At 46.4% G+C, this 18,939-nt stretch overlaps 2 protein-coding genes across 9 annotated transcripts in view; both read right to left on the bottom strand.

Moving 5' to 3' along the window:
- Nucleotides 1-5,680: 5,680 nt before the first annotated feature.
- On the bottom strand, nt 5,681-14,022 carry BCAS2 (BCAS2 pre-mRNA processing factor). Its single transcript, XM_048826851.2, has 7 exons — nt 13,866-14,022; nt 11,598-11,690; nt 11,263-11,333; nt 9,178-9,339; nt 7,151-7,201; nt 6,673-6,753; nt 5,681-6,104 (listed from the first exon to the last, which is right to left on the bottom strand). The coding sequence occupies exons 1-7, from the start codon at nt 13,968-13,970 to the stop codon at nt 5,978-5,980; spliced, it is 690 nt and encodes a 229-aa protein (XP_048682808.2). The 5' UTR covers nt 13,971-14,022; the 3' UTR covers nt 5,681-5,977.
- A 678-nt stretch (nt 14,023-14,700) lies between these two features.
- Nucleotides 14,701-18,939, bottom strand: part of DENND2C (DENN domain containing 2C) — a 47,296-nt gene continuing 43,057 nt past the window's right edge. For 7 of the 8 annotated variants that reach the window (XM_048826846.2, XM_048826844.2, XM_048826843.2 and 4 more), the window contains 4 exons: nt 18,696-18,801; nt 17,787-18,026; nt 17,217-17,303; nt 14,701-16,731 (listed from right to left, as the gene is read on the bottom strand). In XM_048826846.2, the coding sequence (XP_048682803.1) occupies nt 16,700-16,731; nt 17,217-17,303; nt 17,787-18,026; nt 18,696-18,801 (465 nt within the window). In that variant the 3' untranslated portion in view covers nt 14,701-16,699. Of the gene's footprint in view, nt 16,732-17,216; nt 17,304-17,786; nt 18,027-18,695; nt 18,802-18,939 lie in introns of those variants that run through there. The other variant, XM_048826849.2, reaches the window with a different exon arrangement.

Raw genomic sequence — 18,939 nt, 5'->3', positions numbered from 1 at the left:
GATAGGATGTTTAAAAAATACATATATAAAAGTTAATGTAAGGATCCCACAGTAATTATTGGAATGAATTTATGTGCAACATTGTTTTCAGAAGCGAAGTTGGACGTTCTGTTAAAAAAAAAAGTGGCTCCCTGTTTAGCGTTTCATTTTGGTGAATTGAGGCTGCCCCTTTATGAACAGGATTGGGTTCTATATTGGAGGTTGAAAGCAATGTGTAGGAGACAGTGCTTGTGTAAACTCCAAAAAGGATTTTGGAAAAATAAGCTGAAGCCAAACACCAGACCGTACAGAAACCACAAAGAAGAGCTTGAATCTAAAGGAACAGGCAGTACCATGACCCTCAACACCCCCTGCCTCATGAACCAGCAGTTGAGAGGAGTGGCAAAATTTAAAAGTTGCCTTTTGTTCACTTTTTTTAAAATTATAGATAAGGTCATTCTATTTGGGTCTTTCAGTTACCAAGTGAATATAAGTTTGGGGGCCAACTACAGGCCAAGCCATGTATGTATTGGTTTGTCTATCTTATGAGCCCAGATAAACTTGGCAGGGAGTAGAAAAACAATTATTCCTCTTAAGTAGTTTCTCATACCTATTCATCTCTCCCCTGTATTCGGCTGAAACCTTAAAGGTCTCATTTTGTAGAGAATGATAAATAGTGTGAATTACCATGGGTCAGTTTGACCAGTTCCTTATTTCTTATAAATTACCTCCTCATCTGAGATATAGTACTTGTTCATAGATTACAAGATAATTTTTCATTTGCGTTTTATAGTTAATAATTTTGTGTCAAAGAAATCACAGTAATTGTCTTTTTCCTTTTTCAAGCTGTATTTTGTTATACACCTAGTTTATGTGCTCATTTGATTAAAATACTGTTTACTGTTATGACAACCCCTATTGTCTGTGGTGAATTAATAAATACTAATTGGTTAAGAATAAGCAACAGACCTGTTTTTAAGATTACGATCTGAGTTATAAAAATAATTTACTGGATAAGTACAGCATTGAAATAGTGGGTTGTGGTACCTCATCACTAATCGAAGTGATAAGAATTAAGAGTTAGTCTAGAATAAATCAATCAAAACTGTTAAATTTAGGACCAAAACTGTAATTTGCTACTCAGTTCCTTCCTGCTTGTATCACAGTTTTCACATACCCCACCAAGTGTTTCATGTTCTCCATCAGCAGTCAGCCTTTTGTTTTCCTGCTTACTGGTTCAGATTAAGTTTTTCACAACTTCCTAAAAGTAGGTGTGGTTGTACTGGCCTCCTTGCTAGCAGTCTGAGGCTCCATAAAATATTCATATTGTGAACAGGCTTTGGTGACGGGTTATTTTGCTGTTCACTTTTAAATAAAGTATATAGTCATTTCATTACATATCATCTTTCTGCTGCACATTAATAGCAACGCAAATGACAATCATACAGAAGACAGAAAATTAAAGAGAACAAACCATAAGACTACATACAAAATTAGACAAAATACAGTTCTGTCTTCATATCACCATGCAGATATTGTTTGGAAGAAGCAACTACAAAGTGTAATGGGGCTATACTGCTTGTTCCAAACAACACGCATTAACTAACATACACCAGTAACACTAGCTCTGATTCCTGACAAGTTCTCAAAACACATTTTTCATCCAGACCCATCCCCTCAGTATGTCACAGCATGGATGCTGGCTGGTTAACCACAGTGGAAAGAAGCTGTTCTGCTGATATTTTCAACATTCTAATTCAAAGCATAAAAGATTCCACAAGACTGACAGTAAGTGCAGGACTAGTTCATGTATATCTTCCAGTCCTAGAACCCCTCTCCTGCCTGAAATCTCAATGTGGTTTCAGCTAGCTTGATGGGTTCCCTGAGTCCTTGGCATCATGCTTGCTAAACTACCTTTTAATAGAGATAGTGATTGCCACTAAAAAGGCTATCAGCCCAAATGTTAGGGAAGATGCAGGTACTTGTGGCAGACGCACCATACACTGTCTTCCACAGGACCTCAACAAGAATTTTTACCCAATGTGATCTCTGACTTCATCTAAACCAGATGACCCACCTTATCTGTGTTCTTTCCTAAAATCACATACCGAACAAGGGGAGGCTAGGCTTCATACCTTAGATGTACTCAGAACTCTCTCCACTTACCTTGATACAACCAAAACAGTCAGGGTCTCTCCTAGACTGTTTATTGCTTCTGCTATTGCAGATAGGGTTACAGGTCAAGCTACATCATCCCAAAGGCTTTCAAAATGGGTCTCTATTACTATGTTACTATGTTATAAGCTCGCTGTAGGGCTAATTTAGCTGACATGAGTAGGCCCAAGTTAAGACAAGCCCAAACAAGTAATTGCTGACACCACTAGCTATTGCGAATATTTCTAGTAAGTATGGGAAGAGAGAAATTAACACAACTAACTATTGTAGGTGTGTTTATAGTAAACCAAATAGGCAGGAACACAATGAACTGATAAGTTTGCCTTAACTAATCTGCAAAGTGATTTGTCCTCATATAGAAAAAGTATAGCTATAAGTAGCTAGGAAAGATGTGTATAAACTGTGTAGTGTGTGACATGAATTGGGATTATGGCTCATCCTGTACCTAAACTCCCAGCACCTGCGTCTGGCCAGCCTGGGCAAAGAGCTGTTAAGTGCCTAATGAAGTAACCTGAGTGATGAGCTGGATCTGAACTGAGTTTTTTGGATCCTAGAGAACTGGATAAAGTCTTTTCCCAGAACTGGACCAGGTGTTCTGGATAAGCCACATAGAAAGGTCTCAGAGGGAATCCCAACACTAGCTAGTTTAGAAACCTACCCACCAAGTCAGGGAAGAGCCCATTTGACTAGGGCGCAGGCTGCATCTGTGGTTTCTTTGAAAGGTTTTCCATTTTTGAAATCTGCAGGGCACCTACTTGGGGATCAGTACATGCATTTACAAAACACTATTCCCTCATTGAGGCTTCCCAGTTGGATGCCCATTTTGGCAAAGCTGTCTTACAATCACTGGTTTTGTAGATTCTGAGCACCCACCTCCTCCACATCAAGTCACTGTTTGTTAGTCACCTAGAGTGGGATACATATGGAAGAAAGGATACCTACTCTATAATAAATGTGGTTCTTCAAGTTGCATTGTCAATATGTAATCCATCATCCAGCCTCCTTTCCCACTACTAAGGAGTCTGTTAATTCCTGGATTCTGATTCTCCTTGGCAAAGGAACTGAGGGAAGGCTGGTCCTACTTCACTCTGTATGCCCTTACGGGTGGGGAATGAGGGCAATCAAGGCACAGGTGTGGCTCCAACAGACACCGCTGAGATCAGAATCTTTTGGCAGAGCACATGACAGCCAGGAATGGAATACATATGGATAAGGTAAGAAACTTATTTTTGAGAGACTTCTCTGCTTCTCACAAGAGACACAGCATCACTGGCAACACATTACATAAATTTCTCTAAGCAAATCAACTGGGGCTTGCAAAGGATGAAGATCCCAAAACGATGTGTCTCAGAGCAAAAACTTACCAAGCTGCCTGATGTGATTTAGGGAAATTTCCTCCCCTCCTATTCAAATGATCACGGTTCCATGGAATTGTGGTGGGGCTTTCTATTAAAGAGGGCTCCCTATACTTTTACACTGACAATCACCTACTTCTCCATCGAGCAGCCAAAGCAGCAAGGTGTCCTGTTGATTAACACAATGAGATAAAGACTGCATTAAAGAATGCTTACGTTTGAATTTAAGATAGGGTCACACTGAGGTGCCAACCTTCCTTTGCACTCCCTCACCCCAGCATACTGAAGGACCCTTACTGGGCACTATATTTCTTCGGTACTTTATCATAAGTCTCCCTTTCCCATCCACAAATACCCAGGGTATAGGAGGGAGCCTGGGCTAAAGTTAACAGGATATTGGACATAGCAGTAGGTGCACATTTCAGTTATGCATATGGACGTAAACAAAACTGAGTACCAATTTTTGTTGTGTTAGTACAATGCCAAGTGTAATGGGGCCTAGTCCCTGACTGGGGCTCCAAGGCACCGCTGCAATACAAATAATTTTCAGCAGTAGTTGCCATATAAAAGCAGAGCCCTGGCATTCAAAATACCACCATGAAAGCCAAATTTTAAAATGCCTAGAAAGAAAAGGACTTACTTGTAATAACGTGTGCAATGATTGTGTGTGTGGCTATCAGGACAAAAAGGAAGGAACAGCATCACAGTACCTGAAACTTCAGAGTTACATTTTGTAGCAGGAGCATAGTATTTTGGTATAAGGTCTGACCATTTCATTATATCCTAGAGTGCTTGGGACAAACTGTGATTAATGTAAGACACTCTTCATAAGATTTCAAGAGTGCTAGTTCTGAAACAGAAACAGAGGGACAAGCATAGCAAATACTTGGGTTTGAGTAAGCAGCAAAGAATCAGTTGTAGAAATGACTGCATTAGACTGATCGGAGGCAGTGAATTCTGTATTTTAAAACTGGTAGAGGGATGGGTATCTATCCCCATGAGGGAAGAGTAGCTACCTTTGGCAACTTAGCCAGTGATCTAGTATAAAATTTTTCTCTATCAGGTAAGTTGACTCACAAAGAGCAGAGCACGTTGTTCATTTAAACTCCTGGTTTAAGAAACTAACAACATGGATATTTTATATTAATCCACTGTAGCTGATTTTATGTTCCTATTTAGAATTGGAGGTGACATGCAGATTAAGAGGCAACAGGAAGCAATTCACAGCTGTAAGGGATGAGGGCAGCAGGGGACCACACTAGGCTACCAGTAGGAGAGAAGGTCAGGCTACCAGCAGGAGAGAAGTCACACCAGGCTTCCAGCAGGAAAGCGATATTCTGACAGCTATATTTGACATCATCATCCACATGGCAAACAAAGATCTAGCCATTACAGTGGAGTCTGTGGCTGATACAAATAAAAATAAGGCAAGAATTTTAATCTCTTTTTTTAACTGTAGTGTTAAGAATCAAATATATTTCTCTTTTTGGTTCACACATAACTGTATCCTGTTTATTACTAAGGGAAATCTACTCAGTCTGAATTCATGATGCACTCTTGCTATTAGAATATGGCCATTCATTCATTCCTTTAGATTAAGTACATGCTCCAGTTCCTCTTACAGAATGGCCTTGTGACTTGCAATAAACTATTAACGTTAACTTTTCTTGCACTGTCACTAGTCAGGGTTGTTTCTTCCTTCTGTGCCATGATATCGTATGTGGCTGAAAAATGTTGGACAGCATTTTGCCCTTTGGGTAGTTGCAGCAAGATCTATGGCGTAATTTAAAAACTGCACCTAGAACTATGGACAGGTGCCTTATACACTGAAAAAGATAGACAGTCTAGATGAGAGAAAGAATGAGATCAAAGCAGCAAACCCTAGATCTGCCAGACAAGCCAAAGTGCCAGGAAATGCAAACAACAGCTTTTGCAAAGACCAGCAAAAGCTCCTTCTAAAGGTCATGGAGATAGAAACCACAGCAATGAATCCACTCTCATCAGTAAATTCAAAACGTTGTCTCAAGAAAGAACTTGTTCCATCTATGGCCTTGATAATATCATGCTCTCTAATGGCTCTTATGAAATGAAACATGCGTACAAGCTTAAGGTACCTACATGAGGTTCAGTATCTGACAATGCTCAGATGTTTACGGCTATCAGAGGCCAAAGAAAGTTAGAAAAATGTTTATTTCAGGTATAAGAAATACAAAAACAATTAAATATGGTTCTGTCCAAGAACCAAAGATTCACACATGAAATCCTTGTGCATTCAGTCTATGGAGCAGGATTTTTTTTCCTGAATCTGCTCTACCTCCTCCTAGTCTTTAAAACAAGAAACTGAACACTGATGATGGTTTTCCATCTCATTACACATGCAGATATTAGAGAGCCTAAGGACACGTGGCCTCTCCACACAAAAAAGTTGCAAATGAATGGCAGTTGCAGTGAATGGCAGGGGTCAGACCTCAGAACTCTTGCTCGATGTTCTCCTTGTTGGCCTCCCCATGCTGCTGTTTAATTTGTAAGATTTCGTTTTCTAGTTGCACAATCGTTCGCTCAATCTCATAGTTTTTACTGACCAGAGACACCCACCTGGAACAGAACATATAAAAACCCAAAATTTAAATACTAATTAAGACTGTTCAGAGCAATAACTATTTCTATAATTAAAGCAAGGTAGCTGCGCCTTTGGATCAGTCCATTAGATACAAACAAGAAAGTAGTTCCTCAATATCTGATAAAACTTCAGCCACTACATATGACCAACTTAAACAGAGTAAGTGATGGAACGTTCATTCTCTTTACTTGATGTTAAACCACAATGTGCAAAACCTGACACATTCAGATTCCTGACAGTTAGAAAACTAAGAGTTTTAGAAATAAAGTAAGTTCTGTAGGTGATTTCAAATTGCTAATGTGTCCTCTGCCCTCCCTATTCAGTCACTGCTTCAAGCAGCCACACTGACCAGTTAAACAACTATTACTTGCAGCTAGTGTTCCCTGATAAAAGATGCACAAGGTGATGCCAATCCTGTGAAGACATCTAACTGGGTCACCAAAAGCCTGTCGGAGGCTATCCTCTCAGAGGGAGAAAAAAACCCATGCAGAATGTGTATTTGGGGAAGAATTAGATTAAGAGAAGGAGATTTTAGACACTTACGTTGACTCCATCTCTCGTAACTTAGACCCAGCTGTGAGCTGCATGTTCTTTCGCTGCCAGTTGAGATCTTGAATGTTTTTCCTGGGAGAAAATGTTACTTGTTTAACCACACAATTGCATTCACTTTTTCTGCTCCCCTGGAAGTTTAACATTTGCTATTGTGCTTGAAATGCAACCCAGCTACTGGAAAGGATCCTGGATACCCAAATGCACAGCACCAGAAGCATGAAGCTCAGTCACAGGCATGCATATAAACTAAACCTAAGTACCACGTCTAAAGAGAAAGCGGACTGCGGACATAAAATTCACCACCTGCTGCTTCAGCACAAAACCAAAAGAAACATGACCAGACCCTCTTCTCTACAACCCTGGCAGCAGCCTAGGGATGAGTGGAGGCCTTTCTATATCGGTTATTGGGGAATTCCCATTAGAGTTCCTTCCAAGTTTGAACACAAGGATGAGAAAGGGCAGCACTTACCTCAATTTCTGTAGTTCTTTCTGCGCTTGTTCGATCATATGAACCAGGTGTCTAATAAGCAAAGATGAAAAGTGTAAAAACAGGAGAACACATTAAATTTATCAGCTCACTCAGAGCTATACAATCAGAGGGAAGCAAGGAAAAACAAAGACTGGTATGTCATTTATTTCTCCCAAATGACATAAGCAACATGATGGTCATACTCCCCACCCAGGCCAAGATGTCTGATATTTGCACCTCACCTTGAAGAGGCACACTGTATCTTATACAATAATTTTACAGTAACTCTGCATGATTTGGGTTGACCTGCTGGGAAACAATTAAACACATAGGCCCTAAACTGAAAAATGCACCTCAAAATGCAACAGGCAAAATTACTGACAAGACTTTTTATTGATTTATCATTGTGATGCTAAACTTTGAGCAAAAAGTCCCTTGGAAACCTGTATTTGAAAAGATAAAAATATACTCAAATTGGCACACATTATTCCCCACAATTTTCCTACTCAAATAAGAAAAATAAAGGTTAATGAATAATTTAGGACACACACATATTGAACTATGATATCCAGAGATGAAAAATTGCTGAATGTTAAAAAAAGTTTACATTTTGTTAATGTTAATAGTTTATGACCATGTATAGAGAATGAGTTGGATAGACCAGTGTAATACTTATGCTAAGGCTCTGGCCTAGTCTTTCCTTGACATGAATTTTGCCAATTTCTCTCTCAGGAAGACTTGCTTAAATGATTGTTTACAGCTGACAGGACATTTTATTTTGTTCACAGAATTTATTGGGTTGGAGGACACAGACAAGAGAAAGGTAATCAGTGCAATAAAATACACAAAATGTCATGCCAGAAAGTCCCAGTACTGGGAAAAGCAGGAGTAAAGTGACACAAAGATAATGTGGACAACATAAGTTACATACACTGAAGTTTGTGCATGCGTATTGTACGTGTTATGTAAGACATGGTGCTTAATGTTGATTGGAAGAAAGCTAATGCATATGTGATGTGGAAAGTATAAAAAAAATACAAAGTGAACGAGGACTGAAGTTGGAGAGTATCTGTCCAGAGACTGAGATGACCATCATGAAGTGGAGAAGAGCGTCCTGGTATCCTGGACTCAGTAACTTGGGACCCTACCTGTTCCATTTTATCTGTTTGTTATTTGCCATATAAATATCAGAAACTACAAGTGACAATATTTGTACTTTTTCAGATAGAATCAAAGACAAAGCCTGACTAAGCATAAATTTGGATGGACTCATGCTTCAGTTTCCCACCTTACACTTCAGTTAAGGGCACAAACATCTACCAGGAATTCTCCAACCTCTTTCATTCTGTAGAACTCAGAGCTTCTCTCAGACATCTCTGTGAATGCCTCAATCCTGTCTCTGTCTAGGTTTTAACATACTCCATTCTGCAAACCACCCAGGAAGGGCTCCACAAATTAGCTTGAGAACCACTGAGGAAAGCAGATTCTGGCTGGTTCCCTTAATAGTCACTCAAGACAGATTTCACTGTAAGGTCTAAAACCCCATCCCCCTCTTCCAATCTGCCCTCTAGTAAAACTAAACTTCTTCTGCAGAAAGGGAGGAGGAAGATCTGGGGACCCTGAAAAGATGGACACAAAACCAGCACATGTTGCAGCTGTCTTCTGTTGGGCTCCCTGGGCCCCATTGTATTTGGAACAGTGAGAGAGCCTGGAATATAGGATATGACTGTTAGGTGCATGGCACAAGAGAGAGGGTTGTGGCAATAGCAGGGCTACTGCAGCAGGCTATGCAACCACTTCTGTGGTCTCAATAGGAAGGGTAGAGAGAGTTCCCTTCCACCATCATCAGCATACAGACTGATCATATGAACTCTACCATGGTTCCAGGACAGGTTCTGAAGTTGTGAGAGACATTTCAATAGAATTCGGTAATTATTCTGAAGAAGTTATATGGAAAACACCTGAAAAACTGAAAATTGACACCACTTTTGTCCAGTATTTTCAGAAGAAAAGAAGGGACTACTTACTCGTTATACACTTTCCAAGCATTGCAGCCATGCTGAGACATTAACTCCAGATTCTCAATCCGAACAGCCTGATGCTCCAGCTGAGCCATTGAGTTATTAACACATTCTTGCCATGCTGTGATATCATTCTTCTGACCAGAGGAGGGAGCAGGCAGCTCATACCTGAAATAAAGCCAACCAGAAAAATGTCTCTCAACTACAATTAAGGTCGTATCATTTAGACCTTCTAGAACCAGTTTTGCTCAGAAGCACAAACGCTGACCAAGCGTCAAATCTAATGTAGAGAAAGCCATCAGCTCAGAACTAGTCATCAATACACTCCGTATGCAGAACAACTTTTATTTGCTCAATTACTATGATTTCAAATGTCTCTAGCTGAGAACTGCAGGCATGTCACTAAATACCTAATCTCTCTCTACTTCTTGTCAGTCTTCTTTGCTGAAATGAGATTTTGTAATTTTCTACAGCAACATTTCTCACTGAACAGACCCAGGCAGCTCTTAAAATCATAGCAATTAAACTCCCATGGCTGGCCATGTCATCTGACTCCCAGCGCCTCCTGCACGACACCAGGTGGGCAGTACCCCAGGGTGGCCTGCCAAAGGGGGCACCATGCGCAGGGTTTGCCTGATTCCTACGCGACCTGCAGAGAGCCAGCTGGGCTGGCGGAGACAGCAGGCGGAGCAGCAGTGTCTGGATGCGGGGGACCCAAGCTGGAGGGGGGCAACTGGACAAAAAGCCGAGCCATGTGACTTCTCTAGAGCAGGGGTGCACGCCATGCCCATGGGGGCCAAGGGCACCAAAATGCAAGTTCACCCAGGGTGCCATTTTCCCTAAGGACAGCCCTGCAGTTGCCATGGAACAGCTGTTCCTCGGGTGCAGGTGGCGCTGGGAGGGAGGGAGGAGGAGTGGGGCTGGAAGAGGTGGGTGAAGGGGTAGAGTTGGGGTGGGATCTCAGGCTCAGCAGGGTGTTCAAGGGTCCGCAAAAAATTTTAAATCAAAATGAGGGTACTCAGGTTGCTAAAGTTTGAGAACTGCTGCCCTATAGTATTACTACATTTGAAACAGGCTTTCTATAAAGCAAGAACTTCACATCATGAGCATATTAGATGAAGATGGGAAGGGGATTCTAAGGCCTAGAAAAGTTAGCACATGCCTAGTTGTCTTTGGATCTTCGTTACCTACTGTTTACCAGAGATAGAGTCCAAAGAGTCATGCTCAGAACCAGCCATCAAGATAGAGAAAATAGAGGAAGGAGTCTTGTAGTCCATTTTTATTTAGTAAGAAACAATGCAACGTGTAGCTATTTGTCAAAATAAATGTAATGAATGAAATACAGCCTATTACTGCTAGAAGTAGCAGCTTCCCATTTCAAATTGTCCATACATTTAACAGAGCTGGGCTGACCTATACAACAGGAAAGGTTATCTGCTGAAACTTAAGGGTGGTCAGCCTATCGTGCGTCTCAGCTGGATGTCTCTCCACTCTGGCAATCCTGAGTTTTCAATAGAGAGAGATTGAAGCTATTTGAACTTGCCAAGAAGTCTGAGGCTCCATGGCTGCATCATCTAAAAAAAGATGTGATTTTGGCTTCTCTGTTCCTCCTGTTAGAAAACGTGACTATATGTTTTAAAGAAAAGTAGCCCTAATTAAAGCTGCAACATTTTCAACAAAACAAAGCATTATTAAAAGCAGCTGCACAAATAAGGACAGGTCTACACTTAAAATGTTGCTTTGGCGCAGCTGCACCAATACAGCTGCGCCACTGTAGCACTTAAGTGAAGACGCTCCTACGCCAATAGGAGAGTTTTTCCCCTAGTTAATCCATCTCCCCGAGAGGCAGTAGCTGTGTCAAGAGGAGAAACTCCCCCATCGACATAGCGCTGTCAACACAGGGGGTAGGTAGGTATAACTATGTCGCTTAGTTTTACCAATATGGGTCTGTACTGTAGACCTGGCCTACGAATCGTGCACTACACAGCATCTGTCAGCGAGAGCAGGCCTGCCAGGGTCTGAAATGGTCCCATCCAGACCAGGCCTTGCCCACGTGGCTCACAGACGTCGCTTGTGCGGACTCTCACTCACCGTTTCATGCTGAGGAGCTCTATGGGCTGCCGAGCTGCCAGGCGCTCAAACTCATTCCGCATAATTTCCGTCTGTTGGTGCAGAGCAGACAGTTACCCACAACCAAGTAGGGGGAAGGACAGTCCCAGAGTGCTCCCACCCCTGAGGGCAGGAGAGGCCGGAGCCCTGCCACGCAGTGACTGATGGCAGCAGTTTTCTTTGCACCTCAGCCCCACAGTGAGGGCACAGCTGGCCTGGGCTGTAGCAGCCTCCTGGCAGGACCCTGTAACCAGGAAACTTCAAGGCCTGGCTCTGGCTGCCCACAGCACCTCCCTGTGTGTCCAGCCCTGGCTCACCTCAAAGGCACTGTAGTCAGGCGTGGGCAGGTAGCTGAGGTAATTCTTAGTGGGCCGGTAGCGTCGCGTCTCCTCCTCCACCAGGGCCGCAGCCTAGAGAGAGCAGAGCGGAGCAGGGTCAGCGCACCGTAGGGTTACGTCCAGGTTGTCCTGGACATGACCCCTTTTGTGGTCCTCTGATCTCCATCCGCGTGTATTTCTGACATGTAAAGAAACATCCAGGATTTTTCCTTGCAGATCAGAATGCGCCGTAGGCTTTCCTCCACCAGGAGTGAGCAAGCTTTGGGTCCCCTTCATTTCTCTATCCCCACAGCTTTGCGCATTGGGCGGCTGTCCCCTGTTAGTTATGGCTCTGTGTCTCCACGCCCTGAATGGTCCCGCCCCTGCATCACAGCTGCTGGATCCCGCCCGGCCAGGACTGCCAGGTACGCACACACCTCCCCTCCCCTCCCCGTCCCACATTCCCCCCACCCCACCCCTCCCCTCCCCTCCCCCCGGTACCCCCCCCGTCCCACATTCCCCCCACCCCACCCCTCCCCTCCCCCCGGTACCCCCCCGTCCCACATTCCCCCCACCCCACCCCATACACCCCTCTCCTCCCCCCGGTACTCCCCCCGTCCCACACTCCCCCCACCCCACCCCGTACACCCCTCCCCTCGGTACCCCCCCGTCCCACATTCCCCCCCCAACCCTGTACACCCCACCCCTCCCCTCCCCCCACCCCACCCCGTACACCCCACCCCTCCCCTCCCCCCGGTACTCCTCCCCGTCCCACATTCCCCCCACCCCACACACCCCTCCCCTCCCCCCCGGGTACCCCCCCGTCCCACATTCCCTTCACCCCACCCCACCCCGTACACCCCTCCCCTCGGTACCCCCCCGTCCCACATTCCCCCCACCCCCCCGTACACCCCTCCCCTCCCCCCCTGTACACCCCCCTCCCACATTCCCCCCACCCCACCCCACCCCTCCCTCCGGTACTCCCCCCCGTCCCACATTCCCCCCACCCCTCCCCTCCCCTCCTCCCACATTCCCCCCAGCCCACCCCGTACACCCCTCCCCCCGGTACTCCCCCCCGTCCCACATTCCCCCCACCCCACCCCGTACACCCCTCCCCCCGGTACTCCCCCCCGTCCCACATTCCCCCCACCCCACCCCACCCTGTACACCCCTCCCCTCCCCCCGGTACTCCCCCCCGTCCCACATTCCCCCCACCCCACCCCACCCTGTACACCCCTCCCCTCCCCCCGGTACTCCCCCCCATCCCACATTCCCCCCACCCCACCCCACCCTGTACACCCCTCCCCTCCCCCCGGTACTCCCCCCCGTCCCACACTCCCCCCACCCCACCCCGTACACCCCTCCCCTCCCCCCCGTCCCACACTCCCCCCACCCCACCCCGTACACCCCTCCCCTCCCCCCCGTCCCACACTCCCCCCACCCCACCCCGTACACCCCTCCCCTCCCCCCCGTCCCACACTCCCCCCACCCCACCCCGTACACCCCTCCCCTCCCCCCCGTCCCACACTCCCCCCACCCCACCCCGTACACCCCTCCCCTCCCCCCCGTCCCACACTCCCCCCACCCCACCCCGTACACCCCTCCCCTCCCCCCCGTCCCACACTCCCCCCACCCCACCCCGTACACCCCTCCCCTCCCCCCCGTCCCACACTCCCCCCACCCCACCCCTCCCCCCCCCGTCCCACACTCCCCCCACCCCACCCCTCCCCCCCCGGTACTCCCCCCGTCCCACATTCCCCCCACCCCACCCCGTACACCCCACCCCTCCCCTCGGTACTCCCCCCCGTCCCACATTCTCCCCACCCCACCCCGTACACCCCTCCCCTCCCCCCGGTCCCACACTCCCCCCACCCCACTCCGTACACCCCTCCCCTCCCCCCGGTCCCACACTCCCCCCACCCCACTCCGTACACCCCTCCCCTCCCCCCGGTCCCACACTCCCCCCACCCCACTCCGTACACCCCTCCCCTCCCCCCGGTCCCACACTCCCCCCACCCCACCCCACCCCACCCCACCCCACTCCGTACACCCCTCCCCTCCCCCCGGTCCCACACTCCCCCCACCCCACTCCGTACACCCCTCCCCTCCCCCCGGTACTCCCCCCCGTCCCACCCCACCCCGTACACCCCTCCCCCCGGTACCTCCCCCGTCCCACACTCCCCCCACCCAGTCTACACTTCTCCAGGTCCCTCCCCTGTGCCCCACGACACCGGCCGTGCACCCCAGCGGGCGGGGCCTAGCACTCACCGCCTCCCGTACGCCCGGCGCCTCATAGCCCTGGTCGAAGTAGGGTAGCGCATCTACCGCTACCTCCCCGGCCACCGGCCCCGGCCCCGACCCCGACCCCGACATAGCAGCAATGACCGCGCGCTCCGCTGCGCCTGCGCGGTGGCCCCCACACCACTGCCCTCAGGGCGCCTGCGCCAGCCCCTTGCCCTCGGCGCGCAGGCGCAGAGAGACGCGCTCCGAAGCTGCCCAACGCGCACGCGCAATCTGGAGCGCCTCATCCCGCCACTTTCCGCGCGGGCGCGACATTCGCACGCGGCGTCTCCTCAGAGGCCGGGAGTTGAGGCGCCGCCGTCAGGGCAGGGGGGAGCGCTGCTGCCCCAGCCCTCCCATGCAGAGGCCGTTGCGGGCCCTCCCTCAGGGCGGGGCTGCGGACAGCAAGACCGGCCCCGTGCCCGTCGCCCCAGCGCTGGGGGGGGAGGGGAGATGCACAAACGCTCTGGCGGTAGCCGGGCAGGACCTGACGCTGGTTTGTCACCTCTCGGCCACAGCTTGGCTGGCAGGGTTACGCCAGGGACAAGGGAGCAGCGTAGGCAGCCCCTGAGGGCTGTAGCCGCTCTAGGCAGTTGTGCGGAAAGGCTACAGCCCCACACGCAGAAGGGAGCCATGTTGACAAAGTTCCTAAACGGAGATGGGTCCCTGCATGCAGCCACCCCCGCTCAGTTTACCCACCCCCGGGGTGCTGCCTGAGGCTGAGGAAGGGCGACTGACAAGCTGTAGGTGGCTGCAGACTCCATTTAGAACCAGCCTCGCTGCTGTAGCTCCTGCAGAGAAACTAATTAACCACGAAAGGCCATTGTTTTAATATGTTTTATGTACTTTCACATTTGGGAACTGAACACTTGAACTTAGATTTAGTGAATGAGCTTGTCAGATAACTAGTTCTGACCTAACCAAAAGATTTAAAAGATAGATTAAAACAGAACTGGAAAAAGTGAGTTAACACAAATCTAAAGTTTCTTGTCAAAACAAACAGCATCCCAGCATTAGAGATGCTAAAGCCTCCCCTTCAGCTCTTAACTCTAGCTCCCAGGCTTTATAGGGAATTCTACTATTCAGCCATGCACACCCCTAACTTACCTCAAGTCTTAGCTGCTTGTTGAGGAGAAAAAGTATCTAGGGTACAGACAGCTTATCAGGCAGCTGTTGACAAACTTCTACTGAGGAACACAAGCTCATTCTGTTTATAATCCTGTAACAGGAATGGATCTCTGCTGGGTCAAACTAGTGCATGAATTCCATGGGCCAAGTCCTCCACCTAGGGCTAGTACTTTCTCTTAGCCCTTAAGTTAGAGCACCAGAGAAGACTTATCACTTCACTATTGGGAGTCACTGTATATTACACACACTCAGCATTCTGTTTCAGTTACATGTAAACATCTGTTTATGGGATAAAACTCCATCAGAAACTATCCTCTAACTGCAGCCAGTGGCCCACAGAGGCCTAGAGAATGGTTTGATTAAGTGGCTAAATACAATAGGGAAACATCATTAATTACTTTGAATAAATAACTGGCATAAATATATTAAATACAAACCCAGGCAACTATTGTAAACACCATCATGGGACTGAACTGCCATCACCCACTGTATCTATATTCTTCCCCCACAACAGATGCTGAGGAACCCACATTTCTCAACAGCAGAGAACTAAGACAGGGTGAGGAAAGGAAGAAATCACATTTGTCCAACTTTTTAATTCCACAGTAAAGGCACAAAGCAGCTAGAGAGAAAGTTTAGAGGAAAAAAGGATCTGTTTTTAAAATCCTTTAAAAATATCTGGCTCAGCATCTGCATCCTTGAGTGACTTTTCCTGTCATTTGCACTGATTCAATATTAAACAGTTGATTTTAATGCCAACATTTAAAGAATTACTGTGGCTCCCTATGCAAAGATGATGCCATTTTATCCCCAAAAAATGCAGTTCTGTTTTGTGGAAGTCACCCAGATCAAACTTATAGCAGTTAAGTGTATGTAATAAGGTAAAGGACAAGCATATTCCATGTGTCTGTGTGAAGGGTGAGGAGCACTGGGCAGTGTGAAATCAGAGTATAGGTCAAATCAACAAAAAATAAGCTGACATTTCCACTTGGTTTTCAAAAACGTAAAGCTTTGTGATAAACAGCTGGGATGTCCAAATTACATTGAATGAAGCTATTTCTGAGTTCAGATCAACCAACAAAGAATATGTAGGTGCTATCAAAACCATACACCATGCATATGGTAGTGCACTCGAAGGAGAGACAGCAAAAGGGAACCGAACAGCAGCCAGAGCAATTCTTCCAGCTCCTAAGGCAGCCCCGTGAACCCTCTCTGTGTGCCAGTATTCACACAGCATGACCAACAGCCCTGTCTCATGATTACATTAGCTTAGTCCTTAAATGCTGTATTGGTTTTAACCAAACAGAAAACTTTTCCTAAAGAATGGCTCATCAGGCCAAGCAGCAAAAGTATGGAGTCTGAAGCTTCACAAAGAAAAAAGCTCCCCTTTAAAATTCCCCATCTCTGGGGATGAGGTGATTAGCGTCTCCAGCATCAAGTTCTCCACCTGCGTCCATTTCCAGTTTGCCTCTACAACACTCCAGTGAAACCAGGCACATGAAGTTGAAGGATTGTACTCAGTTTTTTGTTTCCATTTTCTCCCAGTATTTGAGCTTTCCATGGACTGAGCTGCAGCCCAATCCGTACATCTGATACACCATTTGGACAAGGTGGCAGCATTTGTATACAAAACTCCTCTTTGTGTCCAAGTGATGAATACATCCCTCTTCATCAGTGTTTCAGCACTTATGTTTTCACTTCCTTTGAAGAAATTTCATTTTACTTCCTACAGAGAAAAGCAAAGACAAATTAGAATCTGAAGAGGCTCCAGAATCAGAAGTAAATTAAACACAATGTCTTAAGTTTCAAAAGCATGTAAACCATCTTGGCTAACAGAATCATAGTTTGAGATGAAAATGACTTAAGGCTCTTTAGTTCATTCTCAGCCAATGCAGGATTGTTCCCTAATGCTTCATCTGGCCCTGTTTGACATGTCTTCAGGGATGGGGCTACCACCATTTATTTTAGCCCAAGATTTCTCAACATGCCTGTTGAGAAGTACCAAGTGTCACTGGCAGGGGATAGATTTGTAAAGAAATGAGTTGCAGCTCATTTTGAGTATTCTGGGGAATTTGCAGCACCTGAGAAAAGTAAAAGACTATGCAAGGTAGAAAATGTGCTCCCCTTTTGGCCACATTCTACCTGCTCAGTGGACACCTTTATATGCAGGCTCAACAACTGACCTGGCCAACAACAAAACCAAACATTTACCCAGACTGCGAAGAATTTTGTTCATCCCGCTTGGTTCAGTCTCTGGAATGGTCTCCAAATACTCCAAGGCACGGACCTCAAACAGGCCTAGGGAAGAAAAATATCATTTAGCCACTTGAGCTGCAATGTGCAAAGAAATGGAACAAGCTACACCATTGATAACAAAAAGCATAATCTATTAGAGCCCCATCTTGCAGGAACAAACTCCTGCTAAAGTAATGTACTTAGGCCCAAAAAGGAGATTCTGCTTTCCATTTGAGAAATATGTTGGCTTAGTAGAGATCATTTCTGTTTGAAAATGAGAAGGGTTAAAAGCTATCAGCACCTTTCAGAGCCCAGTAGCTCCTGCATTACACGGCCAAAGTGCCAAGAGGGCAGATGGCAAGCACAGAGCTTGGATACTTACTATGATTAGGATCCCTCAGTCTCTTCTGAACCAGCTTCTAAGGATTTTAAATCATACAGGAGTATCCTTTCAGGGTCACACTGATATATACATTTCTCATTTTATACAAAAGTGACTTATGCACCAGAACATTAAGAGGAAGCAGCTGGAATTGCAGGTCTCACCTTTGACCCCACTCTTACGGAGTTCCCGATCCTGTATGAATCCTGCAAACATCTGTGTTTCCATGAACAGGTCCAGGAAATGGCGCACATTGCGGGAGGTGTGGGACTTTCGGAATGGGTCTCGCTGGAACACCCGCTCTCCTTTCTCTGTGACGTTCATGTGCAAGGAGTAATGTCCCACAATCTCCACAAAGAACTGTACAAAGGCCTCAGAGACCAGGGAGTTCAGAGTTACATCACCTACCAGAAGGACACAAAAGTCATTATTTCACACTGCAGTAGTCTCCTGGGAGACTATCTCCTTCACTCTTCCTAAAAGCCCACCAGAGTAACAGCCATCCTTCTGGCTCAATAGGGCTAGAAGGGTCACCACCATTATAATGGGTGGTAACATATAGGAATTGCACCAGACACACAAATTGGTATCAGAACTTAATTTGAGTGATTGCTTAGTACAGACCTGCTGATGAACTTGCCTGGAATGATTCACTGCTTTGCAAAGCACTTTTGAGATAAGCGAGTTTAAAAGCTACTGTATAAAACTCTGATTCTGCACATAATGTGTCAGACTACACTCTGAAGTACAGCAACTCTCTCATTTGTGTTTAATGAAGAGGACCTATTGACGTGCCTTGAGTAAAAAGGGTTACACAAACCCAAAACTACCACCAAGAGAACAAGCGCTGTCTCACGTGGATCACGCAAATCTAGGGCACTGCATTTCTCATTCTGCCTTTTTATAATACACCCAAATGGAAAAGCTTCTCTCAGTGAGATCACATGGAAATAACTTGTTAGCATGTGGCCCCAGCCACTTTCCAACATTTATCTCTAATTTGCATGTTCTCTCATCTAGGCCAGAGCAATCTCTCAGGCTTCCATATAGTGCAAACACTTTGGTACAATCACCTTGTGTGTAAATCTGCTCCTGAGACAAAATTTCATTTCGTTCCTCCAAAATCTGTCCAAGCGCGGCCTGGAGTTTATGAGGTAGGATCTCATCCTCGTCTGATACCTAAACAAAGAGAGATGGCTCTTATGGCACATGAATTACATCTCACATCATCAATACACAGACTGCCCATGTCGAACAGAGAAAGGGATTCTGGTGATATGCTAGTTTAAGTGATCATATCTGAGTTACTCTATGGAA

The sequence above is a fragment of the Caretta caretta genome, chromosome 21 (genome assembly GCF_965140235.1).
Source record: "Caretta caretta isolate rCarCar2 chromosome 21, rCarCar1.hap1, whole genome shotgun sequence".
Classification (NCBI taxonomy): domain Eukaryota; kingdom Metazoa; phylum Chordata; order Testudines; family Cheloniidae; genus Caretta; species Caretta caretta.
The sequence above is the reverse complement of the archived record's forward strand: the minus strand, read 5'-3'. Positions and strand labels throughout refer to the sequence as shown.